At 33.9% G+C, this 13,451-nt stretch overlaps 2 protein-coding genes across 2 annotated transcripts; one reads left to right on the plus strand and one right to left on the minus strand.

The window, feature by feature from the left end:
• Positions 1-5,744: 5,744 nt before the first annotated feature.
• TRUGW13939_09744 (uncharacterized protein) lies at positions 5,745-6,142 on the plus strand (the record flags this gene model as incomplete). Its single annotated transcript, XM_035492864.1, has 3 exons — positions 5,745-5,874; positions 5,932-6,023; positions 6,074-6,142. 3 exons carry the CDS (start codon positions 5,745-5,747, stop codon positions 6,140-6,142), a joined length of 291 nt encoding a protein of 96 aa, XP_035348757.1.
• A 3,673-nt stretch (positions 6,143-9,815) lies between these two features.
• On the minus strand, positions 9,816-13,430 carry TRUGW13939_09745 (uncharacterized protein; the record flags this gene model as incomplete). The annotated part of the gene is made up of 1 exon (XM_035492865.1): positions 9,816-13,430. One exon carries the CDS (start codon positions 13,428-13,430, stop codon positions 9,816-9,818), a length of 3,615 nt encoding a protein of 1,204 aa, XP_035348758.1.
• Positions 13,431-13,451: the final 21 nt, after the last annotated feature.

A 13,451-nucleotide genomic window follows, 5' to 3' on the forward strand; every position in this document is an offset into this window, starting at 1 on the left:
TATTAGTAATTTATAGTTAATAACTTGTGATATATTCTACATACTTTTATAATTATCTGCTAATATTTAGATATAAATAACTTATCTTAGTCTATAATAAATTTATTTAGTAATCTAGTCTTTATAAAAACTTTTTATAATATAAATTTTATATATTATTCTACTATTATATTCTTTAATATTGGTTCTAAGATAATATATTTCGTAAGTTGGTTAACTGTTATTATAGCATTAATATAAATAACTCCTATTACTAGGTCCTTAGACTATAATAATCCTTAAATAAAGTCAATAATAATATTTTTCTATACTTCTTCTAATACTTCTAGTATTTATATTTTTTTAAAGAGTTTATAGTGTACTACTTTATTTCTATTATATTTATTACAGTTTCTAATATAATTCTCAACCCTTTTTTGGATATAAAGAAAGTAGAATATTTGGATAATTATTTTAATTATTCTTTCAACTCTTTGATGTCTTTTTATTAAAGGATTATAGTAGTACTGAATAACTTCTATAGTTATATTCTATAGTACTCTAATTATTCTATTCTATATCACTAAGCCTTTCTGAATATTTTTTATAACTTATCTAGCTTGTAATTCTTCTTATATTTTTTAATCTTTATTAGTTTCCTAATGTATTTACTTATAGAATAAATTATTATTAATAACTCTTATTACAGTCACAATAATTATATTATAATTATAATATAGAACTCCTAATTCTTCTTGCAGAATGTTTATCTTAAAGAATTCTATTCTAATTATGTAATCTGGTTGTCTGCTTAATATGTCTGTAGCTGTATTTTATTTTTCTAGAATATATTTAATTCTGTAATTAAATTTAGCTAATTCTTTAGTCTATTATATTTATCTTCTAGATAATTCTTTTATTATTATAAAGTATTTTAAATTATAATAATTACTTTTAATAATTACTTTATATTTTACTTCTTAAAGATAGTATCGCTATTATTAAAATACTTAAACTATTACGAGTAATTTTTAGTTATAAATATTATAGTTAACTTCTACTAATATAAACTTTCTTAAGTAGAATACAATAATCTATATTTCTCTCTTTTTATTGATTTGTTTATAGATTACTCTAAAAATATATCTAAATACGTCTATTCATAGAATACTTTATAATTCTAGGTTAAATAATTATAATATTAGCACAATTTTAATAAGTTCTTTAATATTTTCAAAAGACTATTGTCTTCTTATTATCCAATTAAATAGTTTATTTTTTTTTAGTAATTCTGTTATTAGTATTATAATGTCTAAGTATTTCTCAAAATATCATTAAACATATTTACTAGCTCCAAGAAAAGATTGTATATTATAGATATTTATTAAAATTAGCTATTCAAAAATAATATCTAATTTTTCTTTTAGTATTTCTAGTCTATTTGTTTTATATACTATTCTTAGATAATTAACTTGTATAGTATTAAATTCATATTTCTTGATTTTAAAAGTCAATCCTGCTTCTATAAGTTTTATTATAACCAGTTATATATAGTTATTGTGTTCTTTAGGGTCCTTTAAATAGACTATAATATTATTAAAGTATACTGCAACAAAGGGATTAAAATATTCTTATAGAATATAGATTATAAACCTTGTGAATTCTACTAGTAGCTATTTAAATCCTATAGGCGCTACTAGCCATTTATATAGTCCTAAATCCATAAAGAATGCTATTTTCCAAATGTCGTCATTTTTCATTTGTAGGTTATAGTATCCCTATTCAATATCAAATATTATTATGATTTTTATGCCTTATAATAAATCTCTTTTCTATTCCTAGTATAGTGCTTTATTTGTGTCGTCTTTGGTTATATTATTTAATTTTCAGTAATCAATGACCATTTATAGTGATTTATTACGTTTTGATATAAATATTGCTTATACAGAAGTCTTTGCTTTTGATTCTCTAATATAACTAGCTGCTAAGAATTTCTTAATGAATTTCTTAATAGTTTGGAGTTCATCTTATGAGATTTGTCATTGCTTCATTTATAGTACCTATACTCTTTCTTTAAGCAGTATCTTTGCTTTGTATTCTTTTTTATATTATAATAGTTAGTATTCTTTTTTTATAAATAATTTGGTAAAGTTTTGATATTTCTCTAATAGCTTGTTAAACACTTTTTTTAATTCCTTTTCATAGATTTCTTTTAGTTTCCTTTATGTTTCAATTTGTTAGTCTATTTTATTTATTTCTTTAGTATATTTCATCTTTAACTACTAGTCCAGTTTAATCCTTATTTGCTCTGTTTGTAGTATTTTTAAATCTATTAATACTATCTTATATTTCTAGTTAATAACAGGATTATATTTCTATAGCTATATTATTCTAAATATAATATTAAAATCCTTTCATTTAAACAGACTTAAATCTAGTTAGATACTTTTTTCATATTCTCCTGATTTAATTATAATATTTTTAGTTTATCATATAAATCCTTTGATTATAATTTGTTCTTTAAAATTTTGTATAGTATATCATAGATTTATCTTATATATTTAGATCCTGTTTTTCTTAATATATACTTTGCTAATATAATTCATCAATACTCCTGAATTAAAGAATAATTTAGCTTCATATCTATTAATTATTCCTTTGATAATAATTATAGTTTCTCTTATCTTGATAGTTATGGCAATAAGATAATATCTCTTCCTGTGCTTCTTAAGGTATCATTTCTGTAATAAAACAATTTCAGTCTAATCTTTATCAGTATAGATGACTCGTCCTTTATAGTATAGATATTTTTTCGCGTAGTATTAATCAGTTTTAATACTATTATAGAAAAGATGCCAAATTTCTTCTATATAGCATCAACATTTATTCCAGTCCTTTAGACAGTCTAAAATAGATTAATAGATAATCATCAATACTATTAGCTTCTATTTATTCTTTTCCTTTTCTTCAAGGTGAATTAGATATCTTGACTCATAGTATTGCATCCAATATATCTTCTTATAATAGTGTCTTCTATATTATAGATAATATATATATGAACATTTTTTAGTATATCTAAACATCAGATAGCATAACCATGTTCCTTTAATAAGTAAAATATATTTAAATTCATTTATAAATACAATGTTTTTTTTCCTATATATATTGTATTTATAAAATATCCACTTATAACATTTTTTGTATTCAAGGATATATTATTAGTATATCTGAATAGAGTCTTTCTAATATACTGGTTTAGGTGGTTTATAACTACATTCTTGTTTTAGTTCTTCATAGTCAATTTCAGAGAATTTCTCTGTTATTTCGGAGTCTTCACTGTTTATTTCCAGAATCTTAATTCTTGTTCTTAGAACTGTTGTGCTGGTTCTTAGGACTAAATTCTATTCTTTCTTTGTGATTGGTAGTTGTTTTTAGAATAGTCTAATTATTTTATTTACTTGGTTAATCACCCTTACAGTATCTTCTCTAAGATTGGTTATTTTTGCTAACTACAATTATTACAAAATATCTAATTCTTGATCTAAGTCCTTATAGTCAACTTCCTTATCTTTTCCACTATCTTGAAATATTAAAGAATATTAACTTTCACTTTTTAATAAAAGGTTATTAATATACCATCTAACAGTTTTACTATATTAGTCTTCTCTGTAAGGTTCTCTGATCAGTCCTTTCTCTTAATCTTGTTATAGATGAGATTACACTTCTTTTAGATTAGCATCTTCTTTCTAAGATGGTTCTCTTTCTAAACTCTATCTAAGACATCCCTTAGATTACCTAGAGCTATCTTTTTGCTTAAAATTCTTAAGTAATTTATATATTTTTTTTTCTAATATTAGTTCCTAAAAGTCCTTAACTTTATTAATCTATTCATTTTCTAACTCCTCCTCCTCACTATCTAAAGAGATCATAATTATCTAATATATAGCCACAACTTATTAATAGACTATTATTATTTTCTAAAGACTAATATTACTATTCTATTTATTTTATCCTGATTAACACTATTATATAAAGTATTCTTTTTATCTACATTTATAATAAGCTTTATTTTCTTTATACTTAGCCATTTTTTCTTTACTGATCATATTATTAAGCTATATCTTAATATCACCATTCTTATCATATTGGGTTCCTCACTTTACTGATGTGTTAGTATATTAAAGGAATCTTCTAACTTTCTTCTATCTCTAAAACTCTTATTACTTCTGTTTGATCTTGAATAGTTTATTGTCAATCTTGACCATCATCTTAATAAATCTGTCAATATTGTTAGGTTGATCAAGTTTAATAAATTCTATCTAGACTTCTTTCTTAAGTATATTCTCAAAGGTTACAATTTAAATAGTATTATTATAGTATAGTGATATTACTATTTATTAGAATTTAGTTGCCAACTACTGAGTGGATCTAGTCTATTATAGATATCTTAGTTATCTTTCTATAGTCTATAGCTTATTGATATTTCTAAACATTTCTCTAAGTTTTTATTTGAATATGCTATAGTTTAAAAACAGTTCTCTGATAATAGTTCCCTAATTACTTCTATTAATAGTATACAATTTACTTAGCATAGATTATATTCATTCTGCTGCTATATTAGTAAAACATGATGCTATAAAGATTATTTTCTTTTTATTATAAGTAATCTAGTTGGTTTCAATATATATTTCTATATTGACTAAAAATATCTTCAACTTGGATTTAGTTCCATCAAAGGTTATAGGTTTTGATAGTTTAATTTTGTTACTGGCTGTTCTAGCTTTACCAGGTAGTATAGCTATAACTTGAGCTTTAAGTTAATTAACATAATTATCTTTTTCAACAACTGTAGCTTGCAGTCTTTAAATATGTTTATTTATTTGATTAATGACTCTTTCTAATATAGTGAATCTTTACTGGGTTTGCTTATCAGGTTCATTGTTACTGTCTTAATCAACTAGTCTTACTTGTCTTACAGATAAACTGTGAGGATATTATATAGAGAGCAGGCAAGAGTTGGATTCGATAGTAAAGCTATGGTTTGCTAGGTAGTCAAACTGATTGCTGACCTTCGGCAATCCCTGTGTGAAGGTTAGAATATATATACCGCTTCATTAGTGGCTTAGTAACCTTCTGTAAGGCTAGTGTAGCAAGGTATGGCATCTAGTGTATCCTGAAGGTCTTATAACTTTATATTATCTCCTCTTTTCTTAGAAGCTGCACTGATGTTCTTCATATAGGTTCTTATAGAAGATATAAATAAGCTTAGACACTGTTATTATAGGGACTAGTATATATAGTATATAGATCTACCTACACATATTATTGATATATTGTTTATAGATTAGACTGTTATTTATTTTTTTTTCCTTACTATTAAATAGTTTATTATATTGTTGCTAATTCTGTGCTTATTCTCTCTACTCTTTTGTTTATTTATGCTGTCTGAATGTAAATGATATATCCTTTACTAGTTATCTCATATCAATTACAATACCTGTTCAAACGTTTGCTCAGTTTGTTATTTATTAATAGTTTGTAGAATAGTTCTAAAAAAGAAGATCTCCCATTATTTTTTAGCTACTTTACTGATTATCTCGTCCTCTAACAAGGATATCTCTATGTTGGGCTATACCTAGTTAACACGTACTGCTGGTGGTGTGGCCACTAGTATACTATAATCTGTAGTGTAGAAGAAATCATTAAAGAAGTTATCTTTAAAAAAGGGTAAGTCTGCTGCTGCTCCTCTCTCTATAAAGAAGTATATGCGCTCCCCTTTCTCTGCTAATACTGATAGAGACGATGTCGAGGACAAAGATAATGATGATAATAAAGATAATAAAGCCAATACTGCGCTGTCTAGTATACCGACCTCCTCGCCTTATTATAAGCCTCGTGTGTATTTCCTAGAGACATATTTCCTATCTTACCAGTAGTGTCTATGGTTATTAGGCCATGACCCTAATTTGGAATACCCTGGCCTTAGTAACAAACCCTGCCCCCAATATAAAAGGTTGAAAAAGTCTATAGCTAAGTACTACCTGGTAAGTTCTTCTTTCATTTATATATTTCTATAGATATTAATATTTATTAGATTCCTGTAGAGCAGCTTGACCAGGCTGTTACAACTATAGAACTAGTAATGACCTGTGCTGCTAATTAGAAGGATACCGTCAAGATATTAGATATAGTAATATATTATTGATCTAATCCTTATTCAGCTAAGTCCTTAATTGATATAGGTAGTTCTGCTTCTGTTATGGTGATATAAGATAATTCATCTGTTATTATGACAGTAGATCCTCTAGCTGCTGCTTAGTAGTCTATAAGCTAATATTTTATCTCTTTTAGTGGTCTTATATTGGGTATTACTGTCCTGTATAGGCCAACTATGTTATCCTATATGCAGCGCGGATTACCTATCTCTAGTTATAGGGAATCTTTTAGTAGTTATAGTGCTAGGTTTAATCCTAAACTTATGTGTTTACTGGCTGGGGTGCACGAAGCAACTTGTGTTTTTGATAACTATTTCTACTATCAGGGGTATATCTGAAAAATTCTTTCTTATATAGTAATACTGCAGCCTTCAGGCCTGAATTGAAATGTATTTACTTGCCCTTTAGAGCTTTTTATGAATATCCTGGTGTTCTAATATAATACCCTGTAGGGTTTATATTTAGATACCCCTAGGTGGTTCAGGTTTATTTTGTTTTTTGTTTTTTTTATGTAGCATGCGCGGCCTTAAATATTTTTTTTTTTTGAATAATTTGTAGACTTTTAATAGAAAGTCTTTTTTGTTTCTCTTTTCTTTAGTTCACTAGTATAGTTTTAATATAGTTTGCTTTTTGGTTTTCTTTTATAGATAGACGTCAAGAGCTTTAGTTTCTTTAATAATTTCTTCTAGTTCCTAGATAGCTTCTTTAATCAGCTATCCTTTCTATTGGACTATATATTCTATTCCCCTGTCTCTCTTCTGGTCCTAAACTATTCCTTGAATAGTATACTTAGGTTTGCTATCTACTAGTACCGGTTCTGGGGAAGTATAGTTCCCAGTGTTGATGTAGTGCAGCTTCAGTAGAAAAACATAGAAAACTGGATAGATTCCTCTATATCTTGGAATAAGGTCAAGTTTATATATATTTAATCCCTATGTATCTACTATTCAGAATAGGCCTAGATATCTATCAGCTAATTTTTCATTATATTGGAGTGAAGCTATATTCTTTGTTTAAAGCATGACTTATTCTCTGATTTTGAATTCCCAATAGATCTTTTCCTAGTTATAATACTTCGCTTATGCTTCCTTAGCTTCTTCCAAGCATTTCTAAATATTTGTCTATTTGGTACAGAGCTCTTTTATCTAGTTTATAGCATATAGCTCTCAATCCTTCAGACTTAAGAGAGTATCTTTAGGAACATCTATTCTCAGGTCTCCCTAGAATCCTATAAGGATTTCTATTGAAGATTACCCTATAATATTATACTGACTATTATTATATATATTCTACGCTAGTAGAATCCACTATAACTAGTCCATCTACTCATAGTTCGTGTAGTATTAAAGAAAGTGTTTTACTATCTAATTCTAGCACTCTGTCTGTCTATCTGTTTATGGATAGGCTATTGTCAACAGTTTCTAGGTTATCTCTAGATAGAAGTATATAGTTTGCTAGAATTTACTGGTGAACAGCTTATCCTGATCTGAGACGATATACTGTAGGAAGATAATCTACTGCACTAGATTCTCTAGAAGTAGCTTCGCTAGTCTTTCAGCTAATAATACTTTCTATGTCAACAAGTAGATAATGTATTTTAAGAATAGGTTGATAATGACTAATATAGTGTCAACCATTGCTCCCTACTATTCTATAGATGGTAATCCTGTTATAAAATCTATAGTTATTGTTTCAAATAGTTCTAATAGAACTGGTAATAGCTTAAGTAGCTTATACTACTGGTGTCTGTGTATCTTAACCCATTAGCAGGTAGAATAGGTTTGGATATAGTAGTCTATATCGGCTTCTAATGCTGGCTAATAGTATTTCTGATAGATAGCTACTATAGTGCAGGCTTTTCTAAAATGGCCTTTTTATGTATTATTATAGTTATTCTTTATAATTTCCAACTATAAGGTTTTATTAGGTGGCACATATGTGGCTTTTTTATACTAGAGAAGATCACACTTCCTAATACTTTATACCAAATCCTCGGCCTGTCCCGCATGGAGTTCTTTCAACTTCTTCTATATAAAGGCATTCTCTTGTTGGTATGTTCGAAGGAGACTCTCTATGTTGGGTTTTATTTCTAAATAGGCTGTCTCAGTCCTTATAGCTTTGGTCATTAGGGACCGTGGCATTAGAAGTTCTAGATCCCTTATATCACCAGCAGTGATGTTCTTATCCATAGAGATATTCCTTTTTTCGGGCCTATGGGCATTTTCTTTATTGACAGTAAAAGATATTCTTTAAGCCTTTTATACTTGTGCCAGTATATTCGTAGATAATTCTTAGTTATATGGGGAGATTAGATTTTGTTTTTATTTCTTAAAGTAACCTCTTCGCAGCTTTTCTTATAGGGTTGGGAGCGTCGTTATATCTTCTTCAATATTGTCTATATAGTCCAGACAACAACTTAGCGTATCTATGGGGTTCTTTGAATCTAGGCGGTATTCTATATTAAAATTAAATATTAATAGATATTTTACCTATCAGGCTTAACATCTGCTGAGTTTTTTAGTAATAATAAAGTATTATAGGTTATTATAATCTATTAGGACTCTAATTATATATTAACTATCTTCTAGATATTACTACCAGTGCTTGAAAGCTTTTACTACTACTAGAAATTCTAAATTATATACTTTATAGTGTACCTTTAGTCTCTTAAGCTTCTAGGACCAGAAGGCTATTAGATATTATTAGAAATCTTTAAATAGCTGAGTAATTACCACTCCTAGGGCTCTGCTTGAAGTATTTATTTCTATGCAAATTAGAAGCGCTAGGTTATAATATCTTAGTATAGATTTATATTAAAACGCTTACTTTAAGCTTAAAAAAGATTCTCTAGCTTTTAAGATTATATTAAATCTTTAGATAGTGCTGCCTTTTTGGCTATTATACTTTGTTCTCTCTATAGGACTCTTAGTTATCTTAGATAGTGACGCTAATATACATGAGAACTAATATATAAAATTACAATAGAAATTTATAAATCCTAAAAATAACTAGACCTCTTTAACTGTCCGCGGTTCAGGCTATTCTATGATAGTACAAATCTAGTCTAGGTCTATTATTATTCCTTGTAGGCTTATAATAAATCTAAAATATTCTATGATATTTATTCTAAAGCTATACTTGCTTCGCTTATAGTATAAACTATAGCTTCTTAATTAGCTTATAACTTTCTATACCTGGGCTTTATGTACCTGTAGATTAGCTAAATATATAACTATATTATCTAGATATACTACTATATAGATGTCTAATAGATTTAATATTACCTTATTGATATATATCTAGAATGTGGCCGATATATTTACAAAGCTAAATAGCATTATCTGGTATTTAAAGTAGTTATAATTGTTACGGGCTAGGTCCCGTCTTACTGGCCTTATGTAGGTCCAGGAATTGAGTAGATTCGAACGTGAGAAAGAGAAGGAAAAGGTTCGCAGGGGTTCGCATTGTCGAATGTCGATACAGGCGAGTGTGGGTCCCGGGGGCGCCCTAGCGAATCTGGTGTAGCGTCAGGGGGTTCTTCTATGGCGAACCAGGTGCGGACCAGGTGCGGTTATTCTACGAGAGCGAAGCCTGAGTATCCCAGGGGCTAAGACCCTAACATTACTCCCCCCCTTCGGCAAGGGCGTTGTGGTGTTGGAGCCAGTGGTCGAGTGCTTCGGTGTCTTCCATGGACCGGGCAGGTTCCCATGTAGGTCGCGCATATCCGGTCCAACGGACAAGGTATTGCTTCATATGTCCGCGGCCCCGACGTATGGTCCGTTCGTCGAGTATGCTATCGACTAGGTACTCTTCATTGCCTTCTACTAGGTGCGCTGGTGGCTGGTAATCGTGTCGGGTCTGTGAAGGGAGCGGACGTGTGCCCGCAGGGCGGAGGAGCGTCGTATGAAAAACATCATGAATAGTTCCGGGGACATCGAGTCGGTACGCATGGGATCCCACTTTCTCTAGTATAGTATATTTCGCATGTCGGGCGTCCAGCTTCTTCGAAGGTCGTTCGGTCCGAATGTTCCGAAGGTCTAACCATACCTTCTGTCCTACTTTATACTCCAGAGGAGTCTCTCGGCGACGGTTCGCACTATCTTCCATTCGCTGCTGCGCTGAGACAAGCTCAGTCTGCGCTATATCAAAGGCCTGCCGTAGCTTAGTAACTATATCGTTTGCACGTTCGGCGGCGGGTCTTTGCTGCTCAGATGTGGGGATAGCTTCATCTAACTGGAGTGGTTCGACGTTGTATCCATGGGTCAGGAAGAAGGGGCTGATACCAGTTGCAGTAGCGTCGCGCCCGTTTATTGCGAGTTGCGCAATTGCGGTTAGTGGGCTCCAGTCGGTTTGGAGGTAGGTACAGAAGTTCCGCAGGTATTCTTCCACCACAGAGTTAGCACGTTCCGTCTGTCCATCAGTTTGGGGGTGATGCGCGGTTGACAATCGTCTCATGATCTTTAGACGTTCGCACACGCCTTTCCAAAGGTCATTAACAAATTGCGTGCCCCGATCCGATATAATGCTGCTAGGCGGCCCATGTTCGCGTATGAATCGGTCAACGAACTTCGATATCACTGTCTCAGTATCTATGTGTTTGCATGGTACCAATATAATCCCTTTTCCCAGTCGGTCAACGATTACCATGAGATTCGTATTCCCGTCGGACATTGGGAGTTTCTCTATAAAATCCATACTAATATCTCGCCACATTCGCGAGGGAACAGGGAGCGGTTTTAATAACCCTTGTCGGCGTTGTCTCCATACGGTGTTCGCACCACATTTGTCGCAGTTATTCACGAACCTTCGGACATCCTCAGATAGGTTCGGCCAATATAGTTGTCGGGCCACGATGGCATAGGTCATGTTTCGGCCTGGGTGTCCGGTGAGATAGGAGTCGTGCGTATCTTGTATAATACGAGTGCGGAGTGGTTCGCTGTTTGGTACCCATTGTCGGTTTCGAAATAGTAACCGGTCCGCTGCATCGATCGTGCATTCGGATACCATGGTGCGAAGTTGTAGGTCTTGAGGGAACCGCGGGAGCTTCTGGCGTACGGCCTCTTTGATTCGTTCATAATTCTTATCCTCGGCTTCGGCTAGTCGCCACTGTTCTCCAATTGACGTTAAGTGCTCTATGTGGGTAGCGTGGACATGGGGTTCAGGTGCGGTGTTCGATAAGCGACCCTGGGGAGGTTGTTCTGGATAGTCTCTCCGTACCTTGTTAGGGTTGATAAGACGCTTATTTCGGTATGCTAGGCGTTCATCGTCAATCCCATCGGGCATATCTTGCGAGCGTCGCGATAGTGCATCAGGTCTGGCAGCTAGTCGCCCTGGCCGGTATTGGAGCTTATAGTTGAAGCGTGAGAGTATACCGGCCCATCTCATTTGCCTTTCATTCAACCGTCGGAGCTGCATGAAGTATTTAAGATTCCGGTGGTCGGTCAGGATAGTAAACTCCTTAGTGCCAATTAGTTCAGGTTCCCATTGCTTCAGACACGCTATTATCGCCAATAGCTCCTTATCGTGGATCTCGTAATTGCACTCCGCGGGCGTGCACTTTCGGGAGAAGTAGGCGCAGGTTCGTAGGAGTCCTTTGTTATCGTACTGTGATAATGTCCCCCCTACGACATATCCCGAAGAGTCGGCTTCCACGATTGTATCCTGCTCGGGGTCGAATTGCACTAGTATTGGGTCGCTCACAAACATTTGCTTTAGTTGTTCGAAGGCTTCATTGGCGGCCTTGGTCCAAACGAAGGTAGTTCCCTTTTTAGTCAGTTCTGTCAGCGGACGGATTATGTCGGAATACCCTCGGATAAACTGTCGGTAGAAATTTGCGAACCCTAGGAACGATCGCACGTCTTTCACACACGTTGGGGCTTTCCATTCCAAAATGGCAGAGACTTTCGCGGGGTCCATTCGGATCCCTTTTCCAGCTTCTAATATGAATCCGAGGTATTTTGTTGTCTGCACCTCGAACTCGCATTTATTGATATCTAGCTGTAGTCCCGCAGTGCGCAGGCGTTCTAGCACCCTCATTACCTGTTTCCGATGGTGCGCGCGGCTGCCTTCCGTAAAGATAAGCACGTCGTCCAGATAGGCAGATACAAAGTCGTCCAGGAACTCGCGAAGGGTCCAATTGATGTATCGTTGAAACGTGCTCGGCGCATTGGTAAGGCCGAAAGGTGTTACTAACCATTCATAGAGTCCAAACCTGGTTCGGAAAGCTGTCTTCCACTCGTCTCCTTCGGCGATGCGTATCTTATGGAAGGCCGCTGTAACGTCAAGCTTTGTAAACCATCGGGCTTTAGATATTCGTTGTAGGGTCTCATGTATTAACGGTAGTGGATATCGGTCCCTTTTTGTCATAGCGTTGAGCGCCCGATAATCGACGCAGAAGCGCAGTCCTCCTCCGGGTTTCCTTACAAACAGTACCGGCGCTGCAGCGGGCGAGTTGCTCACACGTATGAAGTCCTTCGACAGTAAGTCGTGGAGAGTTTTCCGTAGGACCAGCAGTTCTTCCCGTGACATGTTATAGAGAGGGCCCCATGGTATCTCTGGCTTGCGCCCCTTCGCGTCGGCGTCAATTAGTTCAATCTGATGGTCGATATTCGGACGTGACGGTGGTAGCTTGTCAGCTTCCTTCGGGTCAAATAGTTCCAGGAACTCGTGGTAATGCTTAGGTAGCTTGTTCCCTGGGTCTGTCTGTGGTTTCGGGGCCAGAGCTTTCTCAATATCCCGCATGGAGACTGCAAATATGTCGACCTCCTTTTTCCTGCTTCGCATCCTTTTCAAAGCGTTCACCGCAGCTGCACCGATCTGTCGGGGGGCGTACTCAGGTCGTAACAGGTTCTTTTTATCGACGGATATTCCGTTCCCGAATTCCAGTCGGCCTCCAGCGGCGTCAATTCTTACATGTTGGTGTTCCATCCATGGGAGACCCAATATCATATCGTATTCGCACTTCGGAACCACATAGAAGTAGGCTTTCTCCTGTATATTTCCCCCGATATCTAATGTCACGCATGCAATTTCTTTGATGTATTGAGGTGCCGAACCATCATATCCCTTAATAGGTCGAGGTTTAATAGCGCTACAATTCAGCTTTTTCTTTCGAGCGAAGGTCTCTTTGATGATCCCATAGGTGAGGCACCCACTATCAATTAAAGCATTGGCATTGGTTCTACGGTCTAACCATGCGTCTATATTGAATGGGGGTCCGTCAAACCTTCCAACCATCTTCTTAAAATTCTCGAAGTC

This window comes from Talaromyces rugulosus, chromosome V (genome assembly GCF_013368755.1).
Source record: "Talaromyces rugulosus chromosome V, complete sequence".
Lineage (NCBI taxonomy): Eukaryota > Fungi > Ascomycota > Eurotiomycetes > Eurotiales > Trichocomaceae > Talaromyces > Talaromyces rugulosus.